We start from the raw sequence: 17,053 nt of genomic DNA, 5'->3' as shown, positions 1-17,053 counted from the left end.
ATTATCCTGTGAGCACAAACAATTTAAAACTACTCTCAACAATGATCATACAGGGTCCTAGTATGAAAGCACAAGCTTGTTGACAAACAAAAGTGAAGCTTCACTTTTGTTAGGGTTGGTATGTGACAAAATGTGTAGAGATGTTCACTTTGAGCTTGTTGTTTCTTAGACATACGGCTTTAGGCTCTCAGATGCTGCTGATTAAGTCTTCAGACTTGCATTTCCAGCTGCCATCCACATGCCAGTCATCTATTCCACTAGTCTTTAATAAAGTCACCCACAGAGGCTGGGATATAAACACAATCCCTTGTTTTGATGCCCTGTGAATGAAATGGATTTCTCCAAGTCTTTGTCGAGAGATGACAAAACAACAAGGTCGCAGAGGTTATATATCACCTTCATCATAATACCTCTGCCTTCTCTGATCAGCCTGTATAAAAGACTCTCATATATTTCCATTTATTATTTACTTTGATGGTTCAGACATGCCCCCCCCTCCCTATTCCTTCTACCATCATGCCACAATGTCCTGATGCACATAAAGCACATATCAGGCTCGTTTTGTGCTGTGGTTTAACAAAATAAATGCTAATTGCAAGAAGGCTGGATGTTATGAATTTTTATGTATGATCAAATTAATGGAGTAAAAATTAAATATTCCCACACTGAAGACTGACTGCAGTGGCAGCACCATCTGTAGAAAAATTGAGATCTGTTTTTTTAATTGTTTGACAGAAAATTGACAAAAGTCTGTTACTTTTTTTTTCTTTTTTTTTAACAACAGTGGAAGGAGACTTGTGAAATATAAATGGCACCTTAACAATAGTGAGGGACAGAAAGAGGGCAGCAAAAAGTGAGGGCTTTTCAGTCCCAGATTCAATCTAGCAAGCTGCTCATCATGAATAATTTGGCTATCATGCTTTCCATAAAAATGCAGCTAAGGTAGATATAAATTTAAATTGCTATATTTAACCATAAAGCATTTTAAGCAGTTACAAATCACAATAGTCAGAAACCTTTTTATAAGTTGCCACAGACATTTAAGATGAAATTTGGGGCAAAAAGTTTGCAAAGTCCATGCTTGCAGGTCTTCCTCCTTTAAAATGTGGTAAGCTGTTCTCACCGCCTACTCTGTCTAGTTGTAGGTTGTTGCCAGTATATTTCAGGAGTGTGGTATGCTTTCGAGGTAAAGTACCTACCACCCAAACTCCAGATGTACGTCACATAAAGAATTCCTGTACTTACTTCTAAGAGCACCCCCCCCCAGAGTAAAACCTGTGCTACAGTCTCATGACACATGTCCATGTTGGATGCATTGCAAGTCAAATCCATAATAACAGTTAAATTGACTTTCAAGGTGGAAACATCTATGCCAGGGGTGCCCAAGCCCAGTCCTCAAGATCTACTATCCTGTAACTTTTAGATGCAACCCTTCCTCAACACACCTGAATCAAATAAATGGCTCAATAGCTTAAGGGAATTGAGCCAGTTGATCCAGGTGTATTGAAAAAGGGTTGCATGTAAAAGTTCCAGTATAGTAGATCTCGAGGATTGAACTTGTGCACCCCTGGTCTATGCCACGATGAAGTATTGTAGACCTCTAGGGTGAGGACCACCTACCATGTTGAAAACAGCTGAAATTCTTAATTCTGTCATCTTTTTGCTTGATTAACCTTATTCTGGTCTAATCACACACACACTTCAGCAGCTGGATACTGTTGCATTTCCATCCTGCAACGTTTGTGTACTGACTAGTACCCTGTTGAAACTTTTATCACTTATAGATTTTGGAATGCAGTAGTCACTATATGCATCATTGGTTCACATTTTGCAGTAAATGATTTATTGACTCTTGCAAGGGAAGTCAATGGCTAAATTAGCAGGCTGACCGGAGGCAAAATTACGTTTATGAGATGGAGTAGAGCGCCGTGGCACAGAAGAGGATATATGCTTGTTGTAGAAGTGGAAGTGGTCTGTTGTTAAGTAATAACTTCAATTCACAGCCTTTAAATCATGCATTTATTGGTTAGAATTGATTATCTAACTTCAAGCAGCAGTGGAACTCAATATTTTTAAATGTGTGGCTCTAAATTCAAAGATAGCAGGCAGACATGGGCAACACTTCAAAACAGCAATGCAGTCCACATGCACTGCCACTGATGTGCAAACCAGTGTCTGATTTCTTTTTTTTATTTACACTTTGATGGTTGTATATCATATTAATACAGTCTAGCAACTTATTAACTACCATATTCAACAGATCTTTCACTCCTTATCTAATTACAAACCTGATATTTACAACGAAAAGGACAGTCCGCACTCATCAAGAGTCAGGCCTGCAATCAAATGCGGCGCTCTAATTGGAAATTCATTTGCTGGTTCATGTTTTGATTAGATTTGGCCTTAACACCTACACTGTTCAACATGTTGGATAAATGCCGTCTGTGTATAGAAATAGCTGTATACTTTGACCACAGATTACTACATGTTAATTAGTTTGCTTTCTCATTTACTGAGCTTGTTTAATTCATGCATTTTTTAGCTTTACTGTTTTTATGAGAAGGCAAAGGTGAATTGGAAAAATATGGAAATTTTTAATAATTATGCTAGACAACAGAAAAACATACAGTATATCAAAGTTTTATCAATACCAGGTGGAGTCTTTAATTCTCCCTGTACAATAGATAGTAGTCCATAATGATAAATGGCCTCTAAATATAGGTTACTGTGAAAGTAGACCATCTTGTCCTCAGCTCCTGTACTCCAAAACAGTAGCTGTGTCCCAATTTTACCTTTTTTTTTATATATATTGCACCACTGTTTACACAAGCTTAAAACATAGCAGCTGCCCAGTTATTAAAATTTAGCTGAAATGTAGACACAAACTACAAAAAATCCAAACATGTCAATTCTTCTGGTTTATTAATCCCTCTTTGATATTGTGTGTGTTATTAGTTTTAACTGCTTTTGCCAGCTGAATAACAACAGCATACAAAGCTTCATATTAGATTTACATTATTTTGCCGCAATGTTTCTTTCATCGCTTCAGTATGCATTCAAGGACATGGGTCTAATCACATCTAATTTACAATATGCACTTGCTTGCTTCGGAGCATTTATTTATTTATATAACTGAGTAGAGTAAAGGCACCATATTGACATTTGTTTTTATCTTATCTATGGCTTAGATTGCTGTCTCCATGCTAACACCTTTGTAAATATCAAACCATTTGAGTTAACTCAAAATGAGGCAGCTTTGGTTGTAGATGTCATTTATTGCTTCAAATATTAAGACATTTAATTGAGATGTGATGACTCAGTTTTATTGACAGCATGCCATTTGGAGTTACTTTTGGTCTTTTAATTATTTCTGTAAAATCTGCTTCTTCTCTTCATCTCAACACTTGGCAAACATTTTTTTTTTTATTTTATTTTACCTGTATCTTTTATTCATTAAATAGAAGTGTGTGCATCTTAGGTCCCCCAAAGAATAAATCTTGTTTGATGCTAGACTATGATGTGTTTTGGAATTCATAGGTCTGTTCACATCTCACAGGTTTGCATCTACAAAGATGAAATAAAAAAAATACCACTAGTGCCACTAGTATGTGAATCCACAGTAACATGGATTGTAATGTTTTATTCATAAGTAAAACTGAAATTGTTTAAATGATGACATGACCACAGCCCCCTACTTTTGAAATTTTGTTGCATTGTAAAATATATTTATAAAGTTTAAAAACTTCAACCTAGCTGAGCTGTTGCATGAAAGTCCTAATCCTCTTGGTATCAATTATGGCTGAACCAATGGTTTGGTTTCCTCTTATTCCTCTGAGTCCTGGTGAGAAAAAGGCAACACTCTTCCGTCTCTAACCATCTTCTAAGGATTTCCTCCAAACCTTTAATCTCTGAAGACGTATTTCTGCATGGATGTTTGGCCATAGTTAGGCTTAAGAGAAGAATACTGAATAATGTGATGTCAGAGTTATTTCTGTAAGGGGAGCAATGTGTTGAGACCACCACGCTGTGAAGTTGTGCTGTAAAGCTTACTCATATGCAAAGTAAAGAGAGTAGATGCAGATCATGCCTTATTGTAATTCAACCCAGGCTTATATCTTAATTCAGAGATGGGCAAGATTTTTTTTTTCCAAAGTAATTTTAATTATTAATAGTGATGTGCATGACTAATTCACTAGTCATAAAATCTACTGCTTTTGTTTTAAGGAGAGTTATGTTTCATTTTGCAGATGCTGAACTATTTACATAGCTGTGCTAAAGGAACAGCGTGGTCCCTTTAGAACAGTGGTTCCCAACCTGGGGTCTGAGACCCCCAAGGGGGTCCCCTAAAGAGTACAGGGGGTCCCCAGGGCTTTGAACATTGAGAACCATTGTGATTAATGTCTACACATTGTCCCTATTTTAACAAGAAAAAAAAAAGTAGGGCTATATGTTTTAAATGTAACTTTGGCTTTATGGAAGGACAGGACTCAGCCAAAATACATTATTTATGGTAAGAATCACACTTTTGAAAGCATAAAACCAAGTATCGTGTCAGCAGGGGGTGGGGCAAGTGTCCATGGCTTTTCAGTATTTGCATGAAGGGGGTCCCCAAGGAAACATTGAGAATCACTGCTTTAGAGCAAGCTACAGAGGGGGAGAGAGAGAGTCAGCTGGTTGAAGTAGAGAATATTAGCTGTAAGAAGCTACTGGTTTAGCGGGGAATGTCCAGTTTTTGCTACAAGCTTCACCAATAAATACCACAGATCTTCTGGTTACAGAAGAGTCCCATGCCTGCTTTTCCACTGCTGAGTAAAGTGAAGGGAGTTAACCCCAAAGCTAGCTGCAGCTTCAGCCCAGGAGGAATCACCTCACCAACCTCAGTTTTGAGGCAGAAGCAGGAAAGCTGTTTCTGTCTGAGTTATTGCCTATAATAGAGGCTACAGCCTCTGAATGCATCCAGCCCAGGTTTTAGTCTCAGCATCATTCTGATCCACTTTCTCATCTACCTGCTGTACAAGGACACTAGAGCCCACAAAATGTAAAAAAAATATATACAAATAACAAATACACTAGTGTGGAGTATGCACATTATGCAAATAGCATTTCACACACGTCATGCAATGTCCCTATGAGGATGAAGTATTTTTCATTGCATTATTGATGATGTCACAAGTAAATGACTAATCAATTTTAACTGGCCTGACTAGTTTACTTCAAAAATCACTTAAAATGTCCATCTCTAATTATCAGTCTAGACAAAGTCATACAGTCATGAGAAATGCTTAGCACAATTTAGAAGATTCAAAGACGCTCAATTTTCTTGTTTTGCTTATATAAAACAGCTAAATTTTGAAAAAAACTTTAAAAATTAGAGGCCTGACTTTTCAGAAAATGGAACTAGATTATGTTCATGTCAATAAACTAAACCTAAACATTTCAGCTATTTTATAGCAGTGCACTTTTATATTTTTGTAACATTTCCAGCTGAATTTTGAAACCATGAAACAAATCTACCACGAAAAGAAGTTTTGGCTGCATTCTTTTTCCTGTATTCTTATACCCTCTGTCTGGTTTTCCTTGCAGCTTCACTCGAACTCGGATAAAGGCGATGGATCTGTCAGGTACATTCTAAGTGGAGAGGGAGCTGGAACTATATTTATCATTGATGAAGTGACAGGAGATATTCATGCCACCAAGAGCCTGGATCGGGAAAGGAAAACACATTATGTCTTGCATGCACAAGCATTGGACCGCTACACAGAGGAGGCCCTGGAACCAAAGTCAGAATTCATCATCAAAGTACAAGACATCAATGACAATGCGCCTACATTTCCAGATGGGCCCTTTGTAGCTACAGTGCCTGAGATGTCTGAAATGGGTGAGTAGTGCTATTAACTCATCTGGATCCTCAAATTATTACTCCACACTATCAACGATGGTAAACTTTCCTATGAATAGTTTGAAAAATGAAAAATTTATTTTATTTATATTAAAAATAATTTTTGGCTGTGGTGAAAAGAATGAATATCATTGAAAGACCTTTGACTTCATCCCTGTGTATGATGCAAAACTATTCATAACCAAACGCTGTAGAAGAACTGCGATCAAACATGTATTACCCTGCACAGCGTTGTGTTTTGTCCTCTCTGTGATAATGTTCTCCAGCATGTTTGATCTTCTATAAGCCAGCCGAGTCCTCTTTTTCATCTTTTTTCTCTGGTTGCTGTGATGGTTTCCCTCCCGGGTGGGCAGGTCTTTAGAAAGCTCTCAATAGTGTCTCCACAGCAATTCCCGCCATTGAGACTATGGACTCTTCTGCATCATGTAGGAAAGTAAAGCCTCTGCCCACCTCCACTGAGACAGCTACTCCTTGCATGCCGGGCATCATGTGGCAAACATCTATGTTTTATTTCTTTGTTCTCCAGTTCTTTTTTTAGCACGATTGAACAAAAGCCAGTCTTTTTTCAGTCCAGTGCATTCTGCCTCACGGCGCCATAGCTCATAAGTATGCTCTAATATTTCAAAAGGATGTAGGTTGCCCAAACAGTAGCCAAACTGCTGTCAGTGTTTTTGCTTCAAATATACTACAAGATAGTACTATTATGACTCTGACAGTTTGCTGCACACATCTTGTTTATTTCTGTCTGTATGTAATAACCCCCTAAAAAGGAATTTAAAGAAAAATAACAACTTTATCAACTCAATGCAAGAAAAAGATGCAAAGCACTGATTAAGCATGCAGACACCAACCATAACTTTTGGAAACCCTCTTGATAAACAGTCAATATTTTCCTGGTTGCATTCTTGAAAATTCATGAACAGAGAATCCAGTAACAAGTACAGCTTAGCTTGTTATTATAATATAGTTATGTAACACATATCCAGTGTCAGTTATGGGTAGATTAATGTATAGTACCTACCACTGGAGTAAAATATAAATATTTAAGTAACAATAAATAATTTTGAATATGTTAAATTTATTTCTACATGACTGTTAACCAGGGAAATATAATTTTAGGACTAATTTCTGTATTGACATCTTCTCTCAAGTTCTAACAAGACCTTTTTTTTTTTTAAGTTTTGCTGTAAACTTCATCAGTTGCACTGATCAAGAATCAATCACCATTGATGACTCAAGGGATCAAAGCACTGTGAAGGGGGAAATAATTAGGCTTTTTTTTTTCTTCCTGCCCCATCTTTTGCTCATGTCCATTAAAGTAATTCCTCTTTCGTTGGGCATCTCCAGCATCAAATCGGCTGTAGCAATCAACTGTCCATACACTCGAGGGCTCTAATCCCCCACTTTTGTCAATACTGGCGCTCCCAAGTGTAGGGAGAGGCTGTCTCGGAGTGTGGCAGCTAATTGGTTGTGATGTTCCTTTTCCTGTCTTAATTGATTAGCTTGGTACATGCCAGGTAGTTCAGCTGCCTCACCCCTGCTACTCATTAGTATAACCATATTTTTTGAGTATTATATGAAAGGGATATCAACTTTCTACTGTATCTTTGTCTCTAAAGGTAGAACGTAGTAGGAGTATTACACTTCTGGGCAAAATCATAGTTTCATTTCATTTTTAATTTTATTTTATTTTTAACTATAACAGAGGTCAGCATATGTTTAGACCAGCAGTTAATATTAAATGGAAATTTTTGGCAGTTCTGTTGAGCAGAATTGTTAAAAGTAAAGTGTTGAGGTCTTTATTTATACAATGAAAATAAAAGAAAAGAAAATAAAAAAAGGGTTTCACTGAAATGACTTTTGAAATAATTAACATATACTAGTTTTTTTTTATTTCAAATTTCAAATTTGCTTACATGGTTAATAACAGACCTATCCTCTTTAATGACATTTTGTATGCCTTCAGGATGTCTGTTGACTTCATTCCATGAAGACTCAACCAACATTTTTTTTTTTATGTGACAAATTGATTAGATTTCACTTTGAGAACAAACACCTCTGTTGCAAAAATAACTTAAGTACCACATCACTGTATATCAGGAATATGGCTCACTTGGAACTGTTTAAGTAGTACCAAAAAATATAAATATAAGTCACAAAATGTTCTTATGAAAAACAAAAAAAGTAAAACTTACCGGAGCTGTACCATTTTATGTCAAACCAGGTAAATGAAGAAGAAAAAGAAATCATCATCAGAGGCTTGATGCAGTTTTGATTCTTGAAAAACATCCTAAGATTCAGTTTCAATCAGCTTCTAAGGCCAAATTCAACCTGTTGATGAAGGACATTGATGGAAAATGGGTTTATTTATGTGTGTTGCCAGCTCAGGATGAACTTTTTAAGGCCACCATCAAAAATGGAGATTTTTACTTCCACTTAATCAAAACAGCAATGTCGAGAGTAAACAAGAGCCCCATGGCCATGAGTCAGTAATGGTGATGTTGTTGAACCTGTTCTAAAAATTCTCTGCCGCTCCATCAAATTTGTTGCAACACAAATGAAGCACTACAAATACAATACTTTAGAAACAGCAATACTGAATATTATTTTCAATTTTAAATGTGGTGGGCTTGAATTAGGATTTTGTAACAGATACAATTAGAATGAAAAGTGCACTAAGGGTTTCTGAGTAACTTATAAGTCAATTTGTGATTCCTCAGTGACAAAGAGGACTGTAACTTGAGTGAAATGCAATAAAATAAAATAAAAAGAATATTTGAAAACCAGATTTCTAGCAGTTCTACTGTTCTTATGAAAATGTCCTTAAAGGTAATTTTCAGCAAATGCAGGCACACACATTTACAGGCACACATAAATAACTCTGTGAGTTTAATGAGTGCAATCAAACCCTTTAATCTAGGTGTAATGAAGTTAATAGCTCTGTATGTGCAATACATATATAGTACTTTAATACTTAAGTTAAAGTGGATGATGAGCAAAGCCAAGCACATTTTACAGTCTATTACGAGTGCATAATAAATATATTGTTCTCATCAGAATATGCAGCATGAACCTGTTACTACAGTTTCACACACACACACACACACACACACACAAAAGTACAATTACTCTGTTACAAGTAGAAGTAGAATTATTTAATATACAAGGCCAAAGACTACCCTTTCATCTATTTACATATCCTTTTGTACAGTTAAAGTCATGGTTCATCACTTAAATCGTATATTAATTTGTTTTATTTATTTGGTACCAGGTCAGTTTCTAAAGCAATCATTGAATAGATGACTTCCAAAGACTTGATGAACTCCAGCTAAAATTGTGACTCCAGGGTTGACACTGATTCAGAGTACATAAGCATAATGTGAGGTTCATGGTTCATTATAGCTGACATTACACTTTGCACCACCACATTTCCAAAAATAAATAATAATAATAATAAAAAATCATATCTGGTGGGACTTGGTGAGTTTCACACTTTAATTTTTAAGGAAACACAACAAAGCAAGTGTCCAGAAGATGCATCACACAGCTCATATCTCTGATCACACAACAGTGCTTATATACTGTATACACCAGAGCATTAAATAAGCCTGGGCTGCAATTACAATGCACTCATCATGTAATTATAATGGGTCAATGAAGCCTGTAATGCCATTTGAGCAACACTTGAAGTGTTAAATTGAATGGCTTTTACACTGAATTGCTAAAAAAAAAAGAGCATCAGTCCAACTTTTCGAATCGTTTGTCTTTGTTTTTGTCATCTTCTGTGATAGTGCCCTTTTTCCAGTTAACGCATCAGCTTGCATTTGACAAAACATACAGTAAGTGCTTATGAATCAGCATCTATGACTTTGTGAATGTGCTTTCAAATAATGATAATGTGACATAATTTATATGTAGAAGGATGTATTATCACATACCAGAAACAGGATAGCTAGGCAGGTAGAACAAGTACATTTTTACTTGTGCTGCTCAACAATAATATCGTTTATTACTTTATTGTATTATCAAAACAAGAACTGCATTTGTTTATTCATGCTACATTTAAAGCAAATTAATTAAGCTCAGTCAATTCCTTTTTTAAGTATACAGCTAAGACAATACATTTAGTCATCTAAATAATGTTTTACAAAAACCAAAATAGGAAAAATATAAAAGTTAAATTATAGATTTTATTTGGTACGTTTTTCAAACAACCTTAAAGCATATTTACAAAAGTTATTTTTGTTGATTGATTCTTAAAAATCCAACAAAAACAGAAGGCTAAAAAATAACACGTATTTATCTTAGAAAATATACAAAATATTATTATCAATTTGCATAGAGTGTAAATAATTATAATAGGCATAAATGTCAATTAACAGGGATGAAATAAATTGATAGAGAACTTTCAAAAAGAAGTCCGTAACAAGAGCTAATATATTTGAAGGAAATAATATTTCTAACTTTTTACTATCAGGTATTGTTTACGTTTAACAAAGAGGCTTATACAACAATTTACAATGGACAGATGCCTGCACAGATCTTCTCTTGACGCAACTTGCATCTGTTGCATAAGTCTCGAGTTTTGTTTTTATTGAGGCATCTCTGTACCTGGCACTACCTGCTTTTAGGAATCTGCTCTACCTTTGAATACTGCTCCACCTGCTGTGGTCTACCTTCTTTCACCTGCTTTGCTGGCTGTTTCTCCCCCATAAACTCTCTCCAAGTTCCTCTGCCAGCTGTTGCAGAAACTTCCTTTGAGCTATTCGGGTGCCAGTGCACTTCTTAATGATAATTTTGGTATTTATTCCTGCATAGTCTAGTATGATGTAAAATACTGCACCAAATCATGTCCTCATACCACCCTTTACAGAATGCTTCATTGACATCTGAACAGTGAAAGAACCTGCATACCTGCATAATTTTCAGACCACATTTTACACATTATACACTTTGCCTAAATCATATTTGTCATTCTTTATAATGTCTGGGCATTTTATAGAATGCTTACACAAGGTATGTAACAAGCGCATTTTATACTTTGTCTAAAACACCCAGCATTCAATAGAATCACTAGGCATTATATACACTGTCCACATTTCGCATATGCCTATTTCTTTAGTTTGAATGGAGTGACTCTATTTAAACATCCAAGTTTGTGTCCATCATTTTAAGTATGCATCTTTGTCCAGGCCTGTGATCTTCTACGGAGATTCTGTGCACAGTGATCTGGCTTATATCTCTACCAGACACTAGACATGGTTGCTATGCACAATTCCACACCACTGTACTTGTATAACATTTGAAAACCTTTTTTGGAGAGACACTTTTATCAGGAAATTAATTTTGCTGTTTTTTTTTGTTTTGGTTTTGTTTTATTTTTAGGCACGTCTGTGCTGCAAGTCACAGCGACTGATGCTGATGACCCCACTTATGGAAACAGCGCCAGGATAGTCTACAGTATTCTACAAGGACAGCCATATTTCTCTGTGGATCCAAAAACAGGTGAAGTACCACTGCATGCTTGGGAAAAAAATGTTCTCCATTGAGCATGCTAGTAAACATTGTTACTAGAGGTCTAAATATGACTGACGTTGTTGATCTTCCAAAATGTTTCACTCTGAGAAAACTTTGCATCATGGAGTCTTGTGCAATGAACACTCTGCTCTATTACTGCAGCATCTTTGAAATCAGAAAAGCTAAAGAAGCCACAGAAGAGTTACGGACTATTCATATAGCTGCTACTTTGTTAAGCACGCAACCCTCTCTTTGTGGCCCAAAAGTAACTCCACTGACATGAAAGGAGTCATTTGTAGGGATGTCTTTAGAGACATTGTTTCCTGCCTTTGGAAAGAGGAGGAAAGCATCCACTGTTTGATATTTTAAAGTCCATCTTTTGTTTGAGAGGCTTCTTCTAGAATCTATTAAATGTTAATAACCCTTCTAAAGTGCAATACATATAACTTTTATATGATGTGAAAAACAAGACGCTGAGAGAGTGTGTAGGTCTGTTTATTTCTGATCTTTCTTCATCTCACACAGGCGTATGTCCTGCTGGTGCTCATGCGTATAAGGTTTCCCATGCCTGCCTCTGTGGCTGCTACTGTCGGTTAACATGAACAACAGTTCTCTTGTATGATTTGATTCATTGCTATCTGGAACAGCTACTGGTCCCTTTGAGACCACACCGCCCATGTAAAACATGAATTCTGTGCTGAATGAGCAGCACAAATGAAATGCTGAATATTTTGACTTTACCTCGAGGGAAAAGGCAATTGGGGATTGATGGAACAATTTCACAGTATTTTTTTGTGAAGCAAAAGCAACGCAGGCTTTTCAATGAAATCTGGAACTTCTCATGTAGTGCCACGTGCAGCACATTGCACTACTAAATGTTGATGTGGTTTAAATTTACTTCAGATCACATTTTGATAGTAAAAATTGATTATTATCCAATGATTTTCCTTTCATTCTCCCATAAGCACTGTGTTTTTGGAAAGCTCAGATGGCATGCTTTGCTTGAGCTGACTCGGCATCTTGTCTGCATTGTAATTGGGCGTGGGGAGTGCAGAGTATAGGGATGTGATTGAAGGCCCAGCCAGCTGCACTCTCCACACAGCACTATTCCACCCACACATATTAATTTATACAAGTAAGCTGTTGTATTCGCCACTGGCAAACCACACTCTTGCCTAAAATTAGGACAAGGACCTCCAGTGGTCAGTGGAAAACATGCACACAAAGGGAGCTGCACTTGGATGTGATCTTTAATATGCTAAGCCCAAGTCCTAAAGCAGTTTTGCTGGCATGCTGCCACATTCGAGCACCTCACAAGGGAGATGAAGCAGCTCTTTCAACTGTCTCGCAGTGCATTAGCTTGCTTACTCCTCCTTATATCCACATGTACCAAGATCCCATTATGCTTAAACTGCAGAGACACTGTCATGACAAGCTTACATATTTGTCGCAGCATTATAAAGAACACATCCACACATACAAGAAAACACTTCTTTCCTTTTGAGCTTGCTATGGTTGCCTGATACACCAGAGGCTGATTTTATGAGTCCATTAAGATAAGAAGAAAGATTGCTTGGAACAGTAGGGGCATTTGCGTGGCACATATGGTGTTGAAGGAATTTGTAAAGGATTGTGTCAAGCTTGACCTACTTTCTCTACAGGAGATAATGTGAATTTTTACAATTTTACCATGTTTTATTTATTTTTCCTTTCCTGGTTGGTGGGGCTTGATGACATCATTTCAAACGTAACAATTGCTAAAATAACAATTTGACGGCTGCAAAATTGCATCAAATGACAAACTGATCACGGTTACAGTGAAATGTACTTTTCAACCTTTTTTCGAGGAGGACAAAACACTGAAATTGCCTTTCCAAAGCAATTATGAACTGTTGTTTCAGCTCTAGTAGTTCTTACTAAATGCCTAACTGATTATTCTTTATGCCTTGCAGCACTTAAACGAAGTTAAATGACCTTAACATCCCTAATCAACTAATCAAGTGGATGCTGTAACAACCTATTATAATGTTATACCTTCAGTAATTTGAAATGCTGCATGGTTTTTATTGCAAATCCATAGCTAAATAAGAGTTTGATGCCTTCATTGTGTAAATAACACATCTTGACTAATTTTTGGGGGTTGTTTGCTTAGATGCTATATTTTTAGAAGCTTTGTAAAGCCAATATTCATTACAAAATTCTGTCAAAATCCTGCATTCATTCATAAATCTCCCCAAGATTAAAGTTTGTTAGAAATAAAGCATATTTTGTTTAAAAAATGTCTCACAGGACATCTATCTGTCCCTCAAAAAGGTTCATGATCAAAAAAAAAATTAAATTGAATAAAGCATAATGGTGCTCATCAGTGTGTTTATCTGCTGGAGACAAACTGTCTTCAAATATAATCACTATAATCTTTTAAATCTGTAGTCTCAGGTGAAAACTGTGTCTCACCTCATCCTTAAAAGGCAGGACTGTTGCACATTCGTGATGACTTGGTGTGCTGTTTGTAAGGTAAAGAGATTTAATCAGGGTTAAAGTTGATGCACTTCTGAGCCGGCAGCCGAGGTAATCACAGAGCCAAATCAACGTGCGTGTAAGGAAGAGAGTGGTGCATCACATCCCTTAAATACCAAGACTGTTGTCACTTATCCTCAACCCTGGCATGTTATTTCAGCTGAAATGCGTCTACATTTTTGGCCAGTACGAACATGCATAGGTAACAAAAGCTGATCATATTATTAAAACTGGCAGCAATTCTAAAAAAAAAAGTAAATATTAAAAGGTCATTTTTCTGTAAATTATTTCTTTTAACAAATTTCTTGTAACCTCACCTGAAACAGACACTTGGATGGTTTAGATTAGTTTGACTGGAGTAGTTTTCGTAGTAAACACTATTTATGTTTAGAAGAGTGTGCTGACTGTTTGTACCAGACTTGTTCTACAGTTGCTCTTCACACAAACGCAGTGGGAGATTTTCTGCTGGAGATCCATTCTCAAGCTAGAAATGTCAGGGGAAGATGCACAGGAGCATCTTTGTATAGCACAAGGGATGATGCTGATCATACATGTCATATATTATATATAAGATATGCACACTGACAATTAAGAGGCATCAACCTCATGTCAGAACTGAGTTTAAACTATTTAATATTTTTTCTCATCTCTACGATGTAGTGTTCAGCGGATACTGCTGAACTCATCACGTTGTGGTATAAGCCCAACTAGTGTTGTACAAAATTACATCATTGCAAATGATACCATGACATTTAAGTGTTGTGTTAGATAAACATTAGCAGCATTTGACCAAACTACAGGGAATTTACTTTTACTTAAAAAGCTTTTCTGCAACTCACAAACAAAGCAACAGAAGCAACAACTTGCAGATGCTGTGTAACTTTGTTTTTGTTCTGTGTAGAACAGGGGTGTCAAACTCTGGTCCTCAAGGGCTGCTATCCTGCAGGTTATATTTATTTCCTTGCTCCAACACACCTGAATAAAATCATGTGGATCCAACAGATTCTTGTCAACTTTTCCAAAATAGCCCATTAATTTCAGTCAGGTGTGTTAGATCAGGGAAACAATGAAAACCTGCAGGATACCGGCCCTTGAGGACCGGAGTTTGACACCCCTGGTGTAGAAGTTACACTGATCTGCCGTAATGGTTCAGCCATAATCGTTTATGGAAAGTGATGATTTTGAGGCATCTTTATGATTTTTTTTTTTTTTATTGTAGAATTTAATACCACAATTAATTGTGGAATTAAGTTATTGTGACATCCTTACAGTGCATGGTATGTGACTACCATGCTACTAACCAAATTCATTTTAAAGAGATATCTACTTTACTTCTACAGCTGAACGCTGTCAAACCAGAGAGTAAATATAAAATAGACGGGCCAACAAAAGTTGGCTAACTTTAGTTATGAGTTTGGCATTTAAAAATAATTGGATTAGATTTATGTAGCGCTTTTTAACACTAGAACCGCCAATATTCCAATACTCCTAGAACCGCCAAAAAGGGTAAATTTTACCACCCCCTGCTGCAACAGCGCAAATAATGCAAAGATGCATTGAAGTTGTTCGTTTACATTAATTATTTTAATAGTTATAATGGAGACTTTAAAAAACTAGCTAAACAGTCAAAACAGCATATCTTAAATAACAAAATATCAGGTTTCAATATTTTAGTTCATTTTAGAGGAAGATAATACAAATAAATGTTGCTGCGAGCCCTCTGACTTGCGTGTGCGTCAGTCTCCTCGGTCGTGTTTCAAGACGGGTCGGGTGGGTGGCCGACATCACCGCTGCGGTTGGGGCACACTGGCAGTCCGCCTCAGTCGATAGTTGCGCTGGGGTCGAATAAAATAAACTAATGTAGAGTTAGCTCAGCTAGAGCAGCGAATGTTACCAGGATGTAACAAAATGACATGTCGTCACCTTTCACTGCAGCCCATCGGCTACCAGGCTGAGTATGTGTGGTGGGTGACTCCTCAGTTGTGACCAAAATCCAGGACCTTTTCCTTGGTCTGCGATCTTTCATCAGCTCATCCTCAGTTGACTCATTACTGGGTAAAAATGACGGATCATCACTTTCTCCCTCCACCGATTCCTCCAGTGTCTCGTCAGAATCCTCCTCACCTACATCCAGAGTTACTTCTCCTCCCTCCGACTCGCCGTCACTCAGGTCTTGGAATAATAACCAAACTTCTTTGGCATTCATCCAGCTCTTGTATTTATTTGTTTGTCAAATTTAGCACTAGATTACCCTAAATGATTATAAAACCCTATTACTCACTCTATGACAGCTGTCAAACTCACGTGCATTACTAAGCAACCAGGAGTGGCGTGAATGGGCGTGGCGTGAAAACATCTGACAGCTGAAGACAGTGCATTAAATTAGGCGGTAGGAATGACCTTCTTCCAGGTATATATGCTCAGATTTCTTTTTATTGTTATCACACACTCACCAAAATTCACTGTATGTTTACTGGATCCATTTCAGTTAAAGCCACAAAGTGAGAGAAGTAGAGATTTTACTAAAAATTTACCCCCTTGACGGTTCTAGTGTTAAGGCACCAAAAGCACTTTACATTTACTCCATTCACTCCACATTTATATTTGGTGGAAGTAGCGGGCTCTCTCACCACCTCCGATTGGAACAATGGGACTTGGGGAATGAGACCTAAACTGCCCCTGAACGACCTGCTCTACCACCTGAGCCACTGCACCTAGGTGACAACACAATCTCAATATGGCTAATTCAAAGTTTGATTGGAATCAGTGTGTCAAAAGTTTTCATTTTTTATCTTATCTTTATGCCCTATTTTCATTCAGTGATCACAGTTAAGTTAATGACTCTCAGGCTAAGTGGTTCTTACCTACGTAAACAGAGATTACAATATACATTCATGGACTTCATTGACAACCACTTCAGTTAATCTGGTGCCTATGATCATTAAAACGTATTCTAGAGGGTGTTGGCAGTTTTAATGTTGCCTTGGTGAAGAGCAGGTAATCAGAAAACAAACCACTGCCAGTTAGTCTAGTATTTACATTTACCCTTTACTAAAAGATTTACTAAAGATGGCTTTCTGATTATTTCTGACCTTGGAAGACATGTTCTCTCTACTAGAA

The 17,053-nt window shown here is 36.9% G+C and overlaps 1 protein-coding gene across 1 annotated transcript in view; it reads left to right on the top strand.

Moving 5' to 3' along the window:
- LOC121629179 (cadherin-18) overlaps nucleotides 1–17,053 on the top strand; it is a 117,729-nt gene that overhangs the window by 45,663 nt on the left and 55,013 nt on the right. The window contains exons 3-4 of the mRNA XM_041968774.1: nucleotides 5,584–5,878; nucleotides 11,285–11,404. Coding sequence (XP_041824708.1) covers nucleotides 5,584–5,878; nucleotides 11,285–11,404 — 415 coding nt within the window. The remainder of the gene's footprint in view (nucleotides 1–5,583; nucleotides 5,879–11,284; nucleotides 11,405–17,053) is intronic.

This window comes from Melanotaenia boesemani, chromosome 18 (assembly GCF_017639745.1).
Source record: "Melanotaenia boesemani isolate fMelBoe1 chromosome 18, fMelBoe1.pri, whole genome shotgun sequence".
Classification (NCBI taxonomy): domain Eukaryota; kingdom Metazoa; phylum Chordata; class Actinopteri; order Atheriniformes; family Melanotaeniidae; genus Melanotaenia; species Melanotaenia boesemani.
The sequence above is the reverse complement of the archived record's forward strand: the minus strand, read 5'-3'. Positions and strand labels throughout refer to the sequence as shown.